The 12,293-nt window shown below is 35.5% G+C and overlaps 1 protein-coding gene across 2 annotated transcripts; it reads right to left on the bottom strand.

The window, feature by feature from the left end:
* Window positions 1–6,403: 6,403 nt before the first annotated feature.
* LOC109174589 (protein PHR1-LIKE 3-like) lies at window positions 6,404–10,090 on the bottom strand. Of its 2 annotated transcripts, none has more exons than XM_019323822.1 (6): window positions 9,746–10,090; window positions 8,835–8,911; window positions 8,640–8,694; window positions 7,997–8,075; window positions 7,819–7,888; window positions 6,404–7,009 (listed from the first exon to the last, which is right to left on the bottom strand). In XM_019323822.1, exons 1-6 carry the CDS (start codon window positions 9,960–9,962, stop codon window positions 6,545–6,547), a joined length of 963 nt encoding a protein of 320 aa, XP_019179367.1. In that variant the 5' UTR covers window positions 9,963–10,090; the 3' UTR covers window positions 6,404–6,544. The 2 variants fall into 2 exon arrangements, with proteins under 2 accessions (XP_019179367.1, XP_019179368.1); XM_019323823.1 differs by having other exon boundaries at window positions 8,682–8,694; window positions 9,746–10,089.
* Window positions 10,091–12,293: the final 2,203 nt, after the last annotated feature.

Genomic DNA, 12,293 nt, shown 5'->3' with positions numbered 1-12,293 from the left:
ATTCAAAAGGAAGGCTTAAATGAAGCAATGTCTGAGCAATACAATCGAGTTGACCTTAACGCCAGTGTTTGAGAACTTGAACTGACACGTAGTGACATTGAGTAATTTTCTTTCCGAGAGTGATATGAGTCTTGAACTCTCCGGTTAGATAAATTTTGAACTCTAATACACACACTAACTCTAAGAAGCAAGTTCTATGAAAGTCAAACTCTTTGACTTCTTATGAATACCCTTAGTATTCAAGTCTGTTATGTCTATTTTAATATAGACCTCCACCATGTCAAAGTCTATCTCAACATAGACTTTTAACTCTAACAAGTCTTATCGCATTATAGATTTTTATGTCTTGTCAAGGTCATCTCAATATAGACTTTTAACTCTATTAAGTCTATCTCAATATAGACCACCTCTAAAGGCTTATAGAGTAGTTAAAGACATAAATAAGTTGTAAGTATTTTCTTTCTATCATAGGAACTATTCTCGGCAATGCAAACGACAGTTTTTAAATCACAATGTATATGTAGTGAAGGTGTTGGACACCCCCACAACTGGACGTTTATCAACATATTTCTTAGCCACTCAGCTTCTTGGGATACCCCCGCCATTATATTTCATAAGTGGCGGTTCACCCTTTTTCACTCAAGTCAGGGATCTCGTTAGGTCTACCTCAAAATATACCACCCCAGTTGAGTATAAGTAACCAATAGCACTTTTGTACTCAAGTCATTATGCGGTGAATTCATTAGGTTTGTCTCAATTTCTCAACAAAACCACCCTTCTCACAGAGTTATGAATTCATTAAGAGCTGTAGCTCAGCCTCACAAGTACGCACATTGTAGGAATGACCAACTAGTGTACTAGTTCGTAATTCTTTTCATAGCTTCGTTTGACCACAAATGTAGGACCCACCACGAATTCATCGCCTCTTGGACTTTAAGTCCTTCCAATGATTCAACGACTAATCCTCATAATTAGCCTTCAAGTAAGTTTATTCTCTTGATCAAACTTACATGCACTTTGACGAGTACTTCGTTTACTCGTAAATAATCCCTTGAGATTTTCATGCTTGACATGAAACATTCTCTTTCATCATTATTCTCAAACCCACAGAGAAACTTTTGGTGAAAATATGAGTTAATCACCCCCACAATGCAACACTTACAAATATTATTCTCAAAAAGTATTTGATCTCTTACCCAGATTGATCTTTGGTGCCCAATATTAGCTCCTTTGTAGACTGAGTTTTGTCAATTTGCTTTGTGGAGCATTATAGTAGCTACGCACTTTACCTGATACATACTCAATAGTTGTATATATTTCAACAAACTTGGTTATCTCAACCCATTATAATTACCCTTTAAACATGAATTATAGGTCTTTCAAGATGACTCAACCAAGAATTTAAATAATATATATACAAATGCTCATTGTTAGTAAGTCATAGAGATAATGTTGTCCACATGCTACTTCAAGTTGAACAACATAATCACAAATTTCACATCATATTCTTAAAAGAAGTTAATCTCATACGCAAAGAATATGTTCAAACTGGCATTTATTAGGGAATATATTTCAACACGGTAAATTCAACAAGTATAACTTTAATACTCAAAGTTATTCCACCTGCACAACTTTTCCTTCACTTGAGGAAATTAGAAACTCATATAAAGCATTCATATGATGCGGATCAATATTATTACTGCAGTACTTCAACAATTTCTATTGCAAGGTTTTGACTGTTTAACAACATATGAAAGTCAACCTCATTTCAGGTGAATATCAAGTGGCGCTCTAACTAGCCTGCATGATCAACACCCTACTTCTTAAAAACTCCTAGGTCGAGTGGTGAAACCGAAGTTTACTTAAAAATCATCTTCCTAGACATAGTATTCAAGAAGGATGACTTTTCGATGTTGCCACCACAATATGAGTAAAGCCTTGGAATTTAGTCTTGGTACACAATTCAGATATTTAATATCAAGAGACTGTAAAGCATATATGTATCTCATCAAATAGTGAAACATTTGTAACATATCCACAATATAACACATAATGTTATAAATTCGATATATGCATAAGTACACAATTTATAAGCTTTAAATCAGATTGATGATTTAATCACTTAGGTGTAATACCCACTATCTTAGAAATAAAATTATATCTATGTTTATTAAATGCGGTCAACAAGTCAAAGCTTATCCAAATTTAATATTAGATAAAATTACTTAATTGCCCTTCCTTACCCTTAAAGGTTAAGAAATCACTTTGGTCCTTGGATAAACATCTCTTTTGAAAGAAGATAATGGAAGTGGACTAGAGAGGTAGGGGAAAAGAAAAATCTTGAAGCCTTGATCTCCATCTTCTTCAAGTTTAGGTCTCAAGTTATTGGAGTATTCTAGATAAGTTTGACCTCCATATTTCACTCTTTTTTTAGTTGGGTTTAACATTTGAGCCCTAAGATTGATAGTTGAAAATATTAAGAAATTTGACAAGGAGTATTTGGGTGAGCTAAATAGCTCGGATTTGGGTGTTTCAGGTAAGTGGTTAACTCTTCTCTCCTTATATTGCAAAACCCATATATATAACCTATTTTGGAATCTCTACTACTTTGAATACCCATTTTAGGATTAGTATGAGTTAAAAATATTTTGGACTATGATATGTTTTTGGATCTGAAAATGCTAAGCTATGATTTCTGAAGTTTAGACTGAAATTTCTATGTATTTTAGAGCCTGGACTGAAATTGTTTTTGGTTCTGTTAGAACTGTGTTCGGAACAAATGTTAAGTCAAATTTCGTACTAGAATTGTCACTGTGTGTTGACATGGTGGGTTGGCAGGAGTGTTGTTGTGTAAGCAAGTGGACGCGGGTTCAATGTTACTTCTTAGCAATTTGTATGGTTATTTTGCATATGTACATATTACACTTGTAAAATGATTTCTACTATGTTTAGAGTAAGACTTGAATCCTTAACTTCATTTTTTTTATTTAATAACTTAAATTCTTTACAATTAAGTTGCTTCAACTCTTTTACAACTATTTTGGTTTAATAAACTATTCCACGATTTTTTTAAAGAGTTATGTACTAAGAAAATTATTTGGGTAGGGTTTATATCTTGTATATTTCTTAGTTTGATAAATTTATTATCCATAATTGGAAATATTATGTATCTTGAGAAAATATGTGACTTGAAAAACTCTGTACAATAAATTATGTACCTTGTTATGTGATTTTTAAGGAAATGATTTTTGCTACATTGGGCTATTTGATTATAAGAACTATATATTTTGAATGTTCGGTCAAACTCATGAGGCAACCTACATTTTGTTGTTTGTTTTGTTCGGTTTGGAACGTTCCTAATTGCTCATTCCGAATCGTTGAGCTTGACTCATTCCGAATCGTCGAGTCTTTTGAATTATTTGTTGAAACGTTCCATCTGGCTCATTCTGAATCGTCGAGCCTGACTCATTCCAAATCGTCGAGTCTTTCTAAATCATTATGCCGATAATGGCCTTTGCCACGAGTTATAATAATGGCTGTAGGTTGTCAATGAGTTATATGTTAAGGAATGGTTTGTGCTTTTGAAAGTATTGTATTATGAAATAATGGTGGCGCCCATGTAGCTAAGTTTCCTGTTTTGTGAACTTGTGTATAGTATGATGGAAGTATGTTATAACTTTGATATAGTTTAAAGATCGAGTTTTGCATCTATTTATTACTCTAAAGCTTTTTGTATTCTATTGAAGTTACTTGATCTAGGGTTGAGAGGAGTACCACTTACTGGGCATTAGCTCATTATTTGTATTTTTCTCATATTTCAGAGTAGTTAAGGACATGTGAATAGCACGAGCACAAGTGGTGGGGTCTCGAAGGTGACTTTTGAAACTAGGAGACTTAGTCCTAATTTTGGAGCGTATCACGGATTTTTGTTTATTTTGGATATTCCTTTGACCCTTTGTATCTTTGGTAACACATTGTGTTTGGTTTGGTGCTTGTGATACATTTTGGACATACTACTCTTGATTGTAAATATTTAATAGTGGTGATTTTGATGAGTTTTTGGGAAGAACTAGTTGTTTATATTTTGTCATATTGGGTCGAGGAATTATTATGTATTCAAGTGCTGTTATGAAGGTTCCGAGAAGTATGTATGGCTAGGCTTCGTATTGTTACAGGTTTTCATGTAGCGATACGGCCGAGTCATGTCCTAGAAGTGGGTCGTGACATTAGAAGTAGTGTTAAACCAACACTTCTAACACAACAAAATCATAAAGTTCATCCATGTGAATAATAACAATTCACTTATCATTGTGTACACCGCTGTTAATTTTCCCTATAATATTCAAAGCACTCACCATTTAAATATGAAATGGTGATTTCTAAAATGCTTGTCACAATATATATTTTACGTTTCAAATGCTCTCAAAACATAATAATCAAATGGATGCAAAGATATAGGCAAACCATCTTCTAAATTATGTCATTATGATAGCTTTATGGGAATATGGTCAATGCCCAATAATATATGACTACTTGTGCTCAAAATAATCATTTGCATATGATAATCTATTATCATATAAATATGCATGTGTCATATGAAAATATGAGGAGACAAACCTCATCGGAGTATGGTCAAAGCTCCGATATGAACCCAATAATTATTTCTGTTGTACTTCATTGCTTAAAGGTTAAACATAAGCCGAAGCAGTGTGCTTCACCAGTATTGTTCTGTATGAAGCTGTTGCCTTCCACTGCTAATATCTGTTGTTGCTACACCATCATGTCGCCAAAAAATTATTATAATCTGCTCCATGATTCGAGTAGTTGACTATTGCTAAAATAACGCTTTTAACTGTTGAAAAATATTCGCAACGTCAATGCGCGGGCTGAAAACCTTTTAAGAAACACGGACACTACCGGTGTATGACTGAAAGGAAGTCTGTACCGTGTTATAATAACACTACCTTAAAAGCGTTATTTGCCCGGTAACGGTGCAGTTAGAACCCTGGCACGCTTTCGACAGGCTACATAGACATACTATGCTTAGCTTGCACTAGCAACCACATAGGCAAACCTGACTATATATATGCTCAGACAGAGAGAATATCGGTAGACAAAGATTACAACTGCCGAAATGAATTGCAGTGATTAGAAGAGGAAATGATCTTTTTATATTGCTTTGCTTCTGTGCATTCTACGTACTGGCCATGCACTACCTTTATATAGAATAAAGGTTCAATTGCTTTGTTTATGCAGGCCACATAATTACAGAAGAAATAGGATGAGTCAAAGACTAGCGCATGCGACCAACCCAGTCAGATTTGAACCACAAAAATAGGAGAGGAATAATTAAGCCTTTCTTTCTTGAATGGCTTTTTCCAACAGCCATTTACCCAGGTGATCACGAAGGACGCCACCGCATCCTGCTTTTGTACCCGCAACTTTAGAACAACCGTCGACATTCAGTTTCAGACTTTTAGCCACCCTTCCTCCGGTTTCTCCTACGCGACGAGCTCCGGATACGTACTGCGTTTGCTGCCCTTGACCGGCCATTTATTCCGGAAAGCCTGCCGAATTTATGCCCGTTGATTAACAATCCATGCCCTTCGTTGGTCTAAGCTCACACTCTTTCCTGTAAAAACTCTGTCATTGCGCCACCGCCAGCACCACCAGAGGCAGATGCCAAAAGTCACCGGCCACTCCTCCTCGAACCCCAGCGAACTGGCCGCCCGCAAATTGGCAGACAGCCACTCGTCCCATCCTTTGCCTTAGAGCCTCTGCGCGACTCCCTGGGGCATGAACATCTCCCAGAACCCTGTCATCTCTATGCATCCTCTAAATAAATGGTCCAGCGTCTCCGGCGTACATGCACAACACAAACACATCTGATTAGTCGTGAATTGCCTCTTATATCGTTTCATATTGTCAATTAGAATGATATTTTAGTGGTGTTGTAATAAAATTGAATAGAAGGTTCCACATATTGAGCGTATATTGTCAAATTAAGCTGTAATTGAATTAGAATGATACTTTAGTAGTGCTGTAATGAAATTACAATGTGTATAAAATGAAATTGAATAATAAGTTTCCACATACTGAATGTATGCTACCAAATAATAAACCTTCAGTACACAAATAATGAACTTTCAAAATGAATATTTATTCATGGTCTACATTGCAATATAGACCATAGTCCACATTATAATTTGCCAATGAGAGTCCCTCCCAAAGGAAAGGCAAGAAACCAACATAGTAGTATTTTGGTCTTTATAAAAGATATAATAACAGTGAAACATGGAAGCTCCTAAATTCCATACTATGCTGCAGCAGTAGTATAATGGATTGGAAAAATCTGAAGTGTTAATTTTAACAAAAATAAAATAAAAATTAAAAAATACAGAGGCACAAAGGAAGCAGGCACAATTCATTATAAGCAGCTTTTCTTTACAGCTTGCAGAATTCCATCAACATAGGGGTTACAAACACTTCTAAACATAGCCAAATGCTGAAACAATTAGATGTGTTTCTCTCCTTGTAGCACAAGTCAATTAGAAAGCTTTTGTTCATTACACTTGTTAATCCCGAGAGAATTCATGTGCACCACATGCATGCCAGGTGTTCTCGTATCCGCTTCCCTCCAAACAAATGAAGCGGCCGCTGAATCCATGCTAAACATTCGTTTCTTTCCTCCGGGAGATGAGGAATCCAGAGGCAGCCCAGCGGGACTCCCATGCGAAGTCAGGCAGCTTTCGGTGGAACCATCATTGCATTGTGTATTAATTCTGGGGGATGCTTCTTCACTGCCCTGGCCAGTACGTATATCAGCAGGATCGGAAGGGTATACAGGTTGGTTAAGTGCTGTCTTTATGCCTAATCCCTGGAAATTTTCTCCCTCGGTGTTTGGTACAACATCTCCTATAATCTGATCAGCAAGAATTTTGCAGGCTGCCTCGAGCATGGCTAGGTACCTTCGTTCAGCATCCTTGCGGATTTGCAAGTGCTTTTCTGCCTGTGTAGTAAACTGGAGAATCAGCTACGTTTGTACAAATAAGTTGCTGCAATTATGCATAAGTTAGCTAAGGAACACTAGTACAAGCAATTGAAGTGTTATAATCTAAGATTGGGCTAGGGCCACTCAATTGGGCTATAATGCACATCGGCCAAACCACACTAAAAGATTCTTATAAACTCATGTTTTTCTCTTATTTTTATCAATGTGGACTCTTAACCCTCCCCTCAAGTGGCTTGACCACTTGAAATTGGATTGGACCTCCCCTAAAACAAAAGTTTTGGACAATACCAATATGGACTGAATAGGCAATGCACGTGTCAAACCACACTAAAAGATTAAATTCAATCAATTAGCTAATACATAGCCTTATAAAGTTATAAACTCATATGTTTTTCTCTTATTTTATGTTTTCCATCTCAACTAAAAGTCTAAACTGATAATTGGACTGCACATTTATGTTTTTATATTATATGCTCAACACACCCCCTAATGTGTGCGAGCCCGTTACTTTTGACGGGCTCCAAGCAACACGTGGACCATAGTCTCTTTTTATCGGGTGGTGCAGAGATACCAAATCTCAACTAAAAACCTAGGCTGCTAATTGGACTGCATATTTATGTTTTATATTATATGCTCAAACAAGCATCATCTAATCACAAATCCAGTAGTTATCAATAATGTCAGTAAGCATTAATAGTAGAACAGCATTGCATAACAGCTCTCCATTCACTTATCTCCAGAATCATTTACGTGAAGAAACATTTTGAAACAAATTAACCATTCCAAAATAGTGAAAGGAAGCTTACTTCAACTTGTAGATGCAATTTACTTTGGACTTCCATCTGAACTCTCAATGCCTCCTTGACTTCATAACCCCTGAAGTCGGTATTCAATCTTTAGAAAAGCTTAAATCCCGTATTGGAACTTAGAAATTTACGCACTGTATAGTTCACTAAAGCAAAGAAACAAACAATTAGCTCTTACTCATTTATATCAGGAGCAGGAAGGTTTTGAGGAGCACTGTTGGAGCAAGGGCTTTCTAAGGAGTACGCAGCTGAAAGCCCTTCGAGTCAGCAAGAAAAGATGTCAGTTAAAGGTTACAATGACAAAAACAAAACACATGCTCTTTGTGTGATGCTTTCTGGTATCAACTTATCATCATGTCTATACGATAAGACAGTCTATCCTCTCTGATTGCACACTGAATCTGGGCTCAGCAAGCATAACAAAGCTCAATAAACATTACTCCGTACTAAGAACATTACCTCTTACTCTTGATGACTATTCTTTTCTGTCATAAAGAACATTATTTAGGGTGAATCAAACATGGTGTGCTGGGTTCACTATTTAATTTCCTTTTTTTTTTTTTTTTTTTTCAAAATTTCAGTCTGAGAAGATAGTAGGAATCACATTCTCAATGGGCAGCTACAGGAGAAGGCCCATGACTGGATATAAAAATGAGAGAAGAGTGACAATTTCAGCATAAAATCATTTCAAGTAAACCTAAAGGCACCACATTAACGCAAGATCAAGTTATTTTAAAGCCATTCGGTAACAGGCATGTAAAGGGACTCAAGCAGCTGCAAGAAGAGGAGGCATACAAAAATGAGTTAAAAACTAAACCTACCATCATTGGAAGCCTCACCAAAATCTTTCTGAGATTGCTTACCTAGTCTGTATTTCTGCAAGAACGAAAAAGAAGGCCATGTTACTAACAGGATGCAAGCCAATTTTAAGCTCCACTGATAAGTTGATATTTTCCTTTACATTTTACCAAGAAGGGGTTAAGGGAAGAGAAGAAAATTAAAGAATTAAATCACACCTGGAGGTGACTCTTCAGGTGGAAGAGCGTAAGCCCCTTTACACCCATTGTGCGCATGATGGCCTTTGGAGTAGCTTCTGCAAGCAGATAGACTAGTAAATGACTGAAATTATATGCTCTAATTATCTATAATGTTCTTAGTCTTGCTCTAACTTCCATTTAAGTTACTGAAATGATAGAAAGAATACATCTAACCAGATTCATTTCAATCCAGAAAATTTTCATTTCATATCTTGTATTATCATTACTACTCTGACAAGGCCATACACAATTTCTTGATATGATTATCAGCCAAAACAAAATTAATATTTATAGCAGGTAAGTGAGCAAGTTCTTGTCTATGTGAGCTCTTTGGTATTGCAATCAACATTCTCTGTGTATACACTTATTAATTTTTGCAAATACTTTCTATAGCCGAATCTGCTCTACTCTCTGTTGTGCCAGAGTTAATACCCAATTTAGTACTCGACTATAGTGGTTTTTCTAGATTTAGTCCTGAAAGTCTTTTTGTGCTTAATTGGACCCTTGAAGACTATATATCAGGTATTATTGAGGACTCAATTAGGTAAAACCATTAAAGTCAATGACCCAATTAAGCATGAAAAGACGTTTAAGACTAAATCGAGAAAAATCACATTTTCAACCCACTAAGCAACTTAGTACAAACATTCATTTTCATCAATTAGATTCAGCTTTTACAATCTTAACAGGCTCAAACAATGTAGAACTCTAAACCCATACTCGCAATCTGTGAGAAACAAGAAAATGAATGACACATAGGTAGATCACAGCGTATACATAACAAAAAAACATTCATTTTGAATAAACGAAATAAATAAATAAATGTGCTAAAATCCAACTAAAGAAGTCCAATCAGTAGAGTTGAAAGGCGGGGTGAAAGGGATACTGACTACTAGGACCGCCGAGCTGAGTAACGGCGTCAATAAAACGTTCGTGAAGGTCAGCGGTCCAACGGAGGCGCGGCCTTGGATCGGATGTGAGGACCAGACAAGGGTCGCCGGCGCCGGAGACCCTATGGGTCTGAGCGTTGCCATTACTGCCCTGAAGGTGAAGATCTTCCTGAGTTAAGCCAATGGTATCTCTGGGTTGAACCAATCTTGGAAACATCTGATCTTCTCTTCTACTTTGATGCTTTTGAAGTAGAAAACCAAGATTTTAGACCTCGGATTGACTGATGAACAGAATGGCGAGAGATTTTGAGTAGAAAAATATTCTCAATTTTTGTGTACGGAGTACCATTAATAGTATAGAGTATTATTATGCATTGTTCCCAAAGAGTATTATTATGCAATACATAAATCATTGTTCCCTTTTTCACAAAAAATAAAAAAAATAAAAATAAAAAATCATTGTTCCCAAACTCAATACATAAATCTGGGAAATTAGTAACTGACCAAGTTTTATTCTCAAATTTTACTCACTTTTAAATTTTTTATATAGACATTTTTTTGAGAGCCACATGATAATAATAGTCTATCATTTATTTGTAACATCAAGAGTAAAAATGATTGAGTAGAATTTAAAATTTGAAAGTACATGCAGTAGAACTTCATAAATCATGAATGGTTTAATTTTATTGGTTAATTATGCCATTTTTTTTTATAAAAAAATTAGGTTTGTTTCATTATCCAATATTTTGGTCACACAAAAATGAATTTCAATAATAATAAAAAATAATTCAAAATCATCTCATTCTTGGAGGTCGGAGCTTAGAGTAGTTGATTCGTTGTTTGACTTAAAGGTCATGACGGGAGATAACAGTGTGTGGGTCAAATTTCACTGGAGTATGGAAAGTCTGGAGGAGGGTCAAATCCCACTAGATCGGAGTAACGTCGAAGATTTAGAAATGGGATCCAGTGAGCTTAGATTCTCATAAGTATAAAATAAAATAAAATAAAGAAATAAGAATTAAACCCAAAATAAAATGTTGGCGCCTCGAATATCTAAATCCCTTCATTTATATATGTTTTTTCATTTTTTTATATATTACTCTATAAGTGTTGTACTATACATTTTCTGGGATAAAAATGCGCATACAGTTATAACTTTCGTTATCTTTTTCTATTGTTATTGTACACATGCATACACCATATTTTTTCCATGATAATAATATATGTAGACATTATATTAGAATAATATAATAAATAAATTTAATTTTATTTATATTTTAATGAAAAAAAGAGTCAAATACACCCTCCAACATTTTATTAGAAGTCAATTAAGCTCTCAAACTTTTAAAAGTTACGAATAGACACATTGTTAACATATGAATTTAGTGCATAAAGGTCCAAAAACACGTTAGTAACCTGAAATAGTAAGTTACTAGTGCTTGGCCAGGGACGGAGGGACATGCCACTTGCAGGGGGCCTTGGCCCCCCCCCCCCTCCCCCCCCCCCCCAACAATTTTTTTTTTATATATAATTAGTATTAGCCTATTAGGCAATATGGGGCCTCGGCGGCTTGGCACCACCCCCCCCCCCCCCCCCCCCCCCAAAAAAAAATATATATATTATTAGTGTAAGTCAATTGTGGCCCTTCATTAGTCAATAGTCATCGAAATATTTTTCCTCCTCAAACAAAGCTTCTTGTGTAAGCTTTCACAAGTTAACCCAATTCCAAACCAAACCTGCAACCCGCATACTGGACTGCTCGAAACTCGAAAGCAATACGCAAATCAAATTTGAAAGAAGATAAGAAATACACACAAATCACGAATCAAAGCAATACACACAAGCCATTTCTCTTCCATTTTCAAGCAGCAAATGTATAGGTAATTTTACATTTCTTTTTTATTAGTTAAATCTTTGAATTTTTTTTTTATGAATTATTCTTTATTGGAGATAAATTCATCATTCTTCACTACAATAAAAAGTCTAGATATTGTAGTTAAATGGTAGCTAAATGCCTAAATTCTCTCTTTCGTTTCTTCAGTTGACGATGGCAACCGCGGTGAACTCGGGCAACTGGCTACGAGTAGTGCCGGCTGGAAGCTGGATCCTGTTTGGAGTGTCGGCCTTCTCCTTTTGTTGGTGTATGTTTATACTTTTAAGAGTTCTATAAGATTTAATTTGCTAGAATTTAAATACTAGTGCATAATGAAATGGGTCATTTGATGAGTTTTGAAAATGACAGTATTAGTTGAGGAATATATGCCATTGTTGTGGATTTGAGATGATGTTCTAATTACAGAAAGGGTCAGTGTTATATATGATGATTTTAGCTAGGAGAAAGAGATCAGAAGCTAGCATATTCAATTCATGCAGACAAAAAATTAGATCATTAGAATGCCAAATCAACTTAAACTAAAAATTAGTTAAGAAGAAGTTAGAACCATTGATGTTACTACTCTATCTTTTCATAGACAACATAATATATAATTTATATAGTATATATAGTTTATGCATGAGGAGTAATTAGGTGATTTAATGAGTTTTGAAA

The sequence above is a fragment of the Ipomoea nil genome, unplaced genomic scaffold, assembly GCF_001879475.1.
Source record: "Ipomoea nil cultivar Tokyo-kokei standard unplaced genomic scaffold, Asagao_1.1 scaffold0642, whole genome shotgun sequence".
In the NCBI taxonomy this organism is placed as follows: domain Eukaryota; kingdom Viridiplantae; phylum Streptophyta; class Magnoliopsida; order Solanales; family Convolvulaceae; genus Ipomoea; species Ipomoea nil.
Note: the sequence above shows the minus strand (reverse complement) of the source record. Positions and strands in the feature narration are given on the sequence as shown.

Coding starts and splice junctions, on each gene's coding strand:
- LOC109174589 (XM_019323822.1), bottom strand. CDS start 9,962: ATGTTTCCAAGATTGGTTCAACCCAGAGATACCATTGGCTTAACTCAG. Junction 8,076..8,639: donor TGGTGAGGCTTCCAATGATG/GTAGGTTTAGTT, acceptor GCTGACTCGAAG/GGCTTTCAGCTGCGTACTCC. Junction 7,889..7,996: donor CCTGCTCCTGATATAAATGA/GTAAGAGCTAAT, acceptor TACCGACTTCAG/GGGTTATGAAGTCAAGGAGG.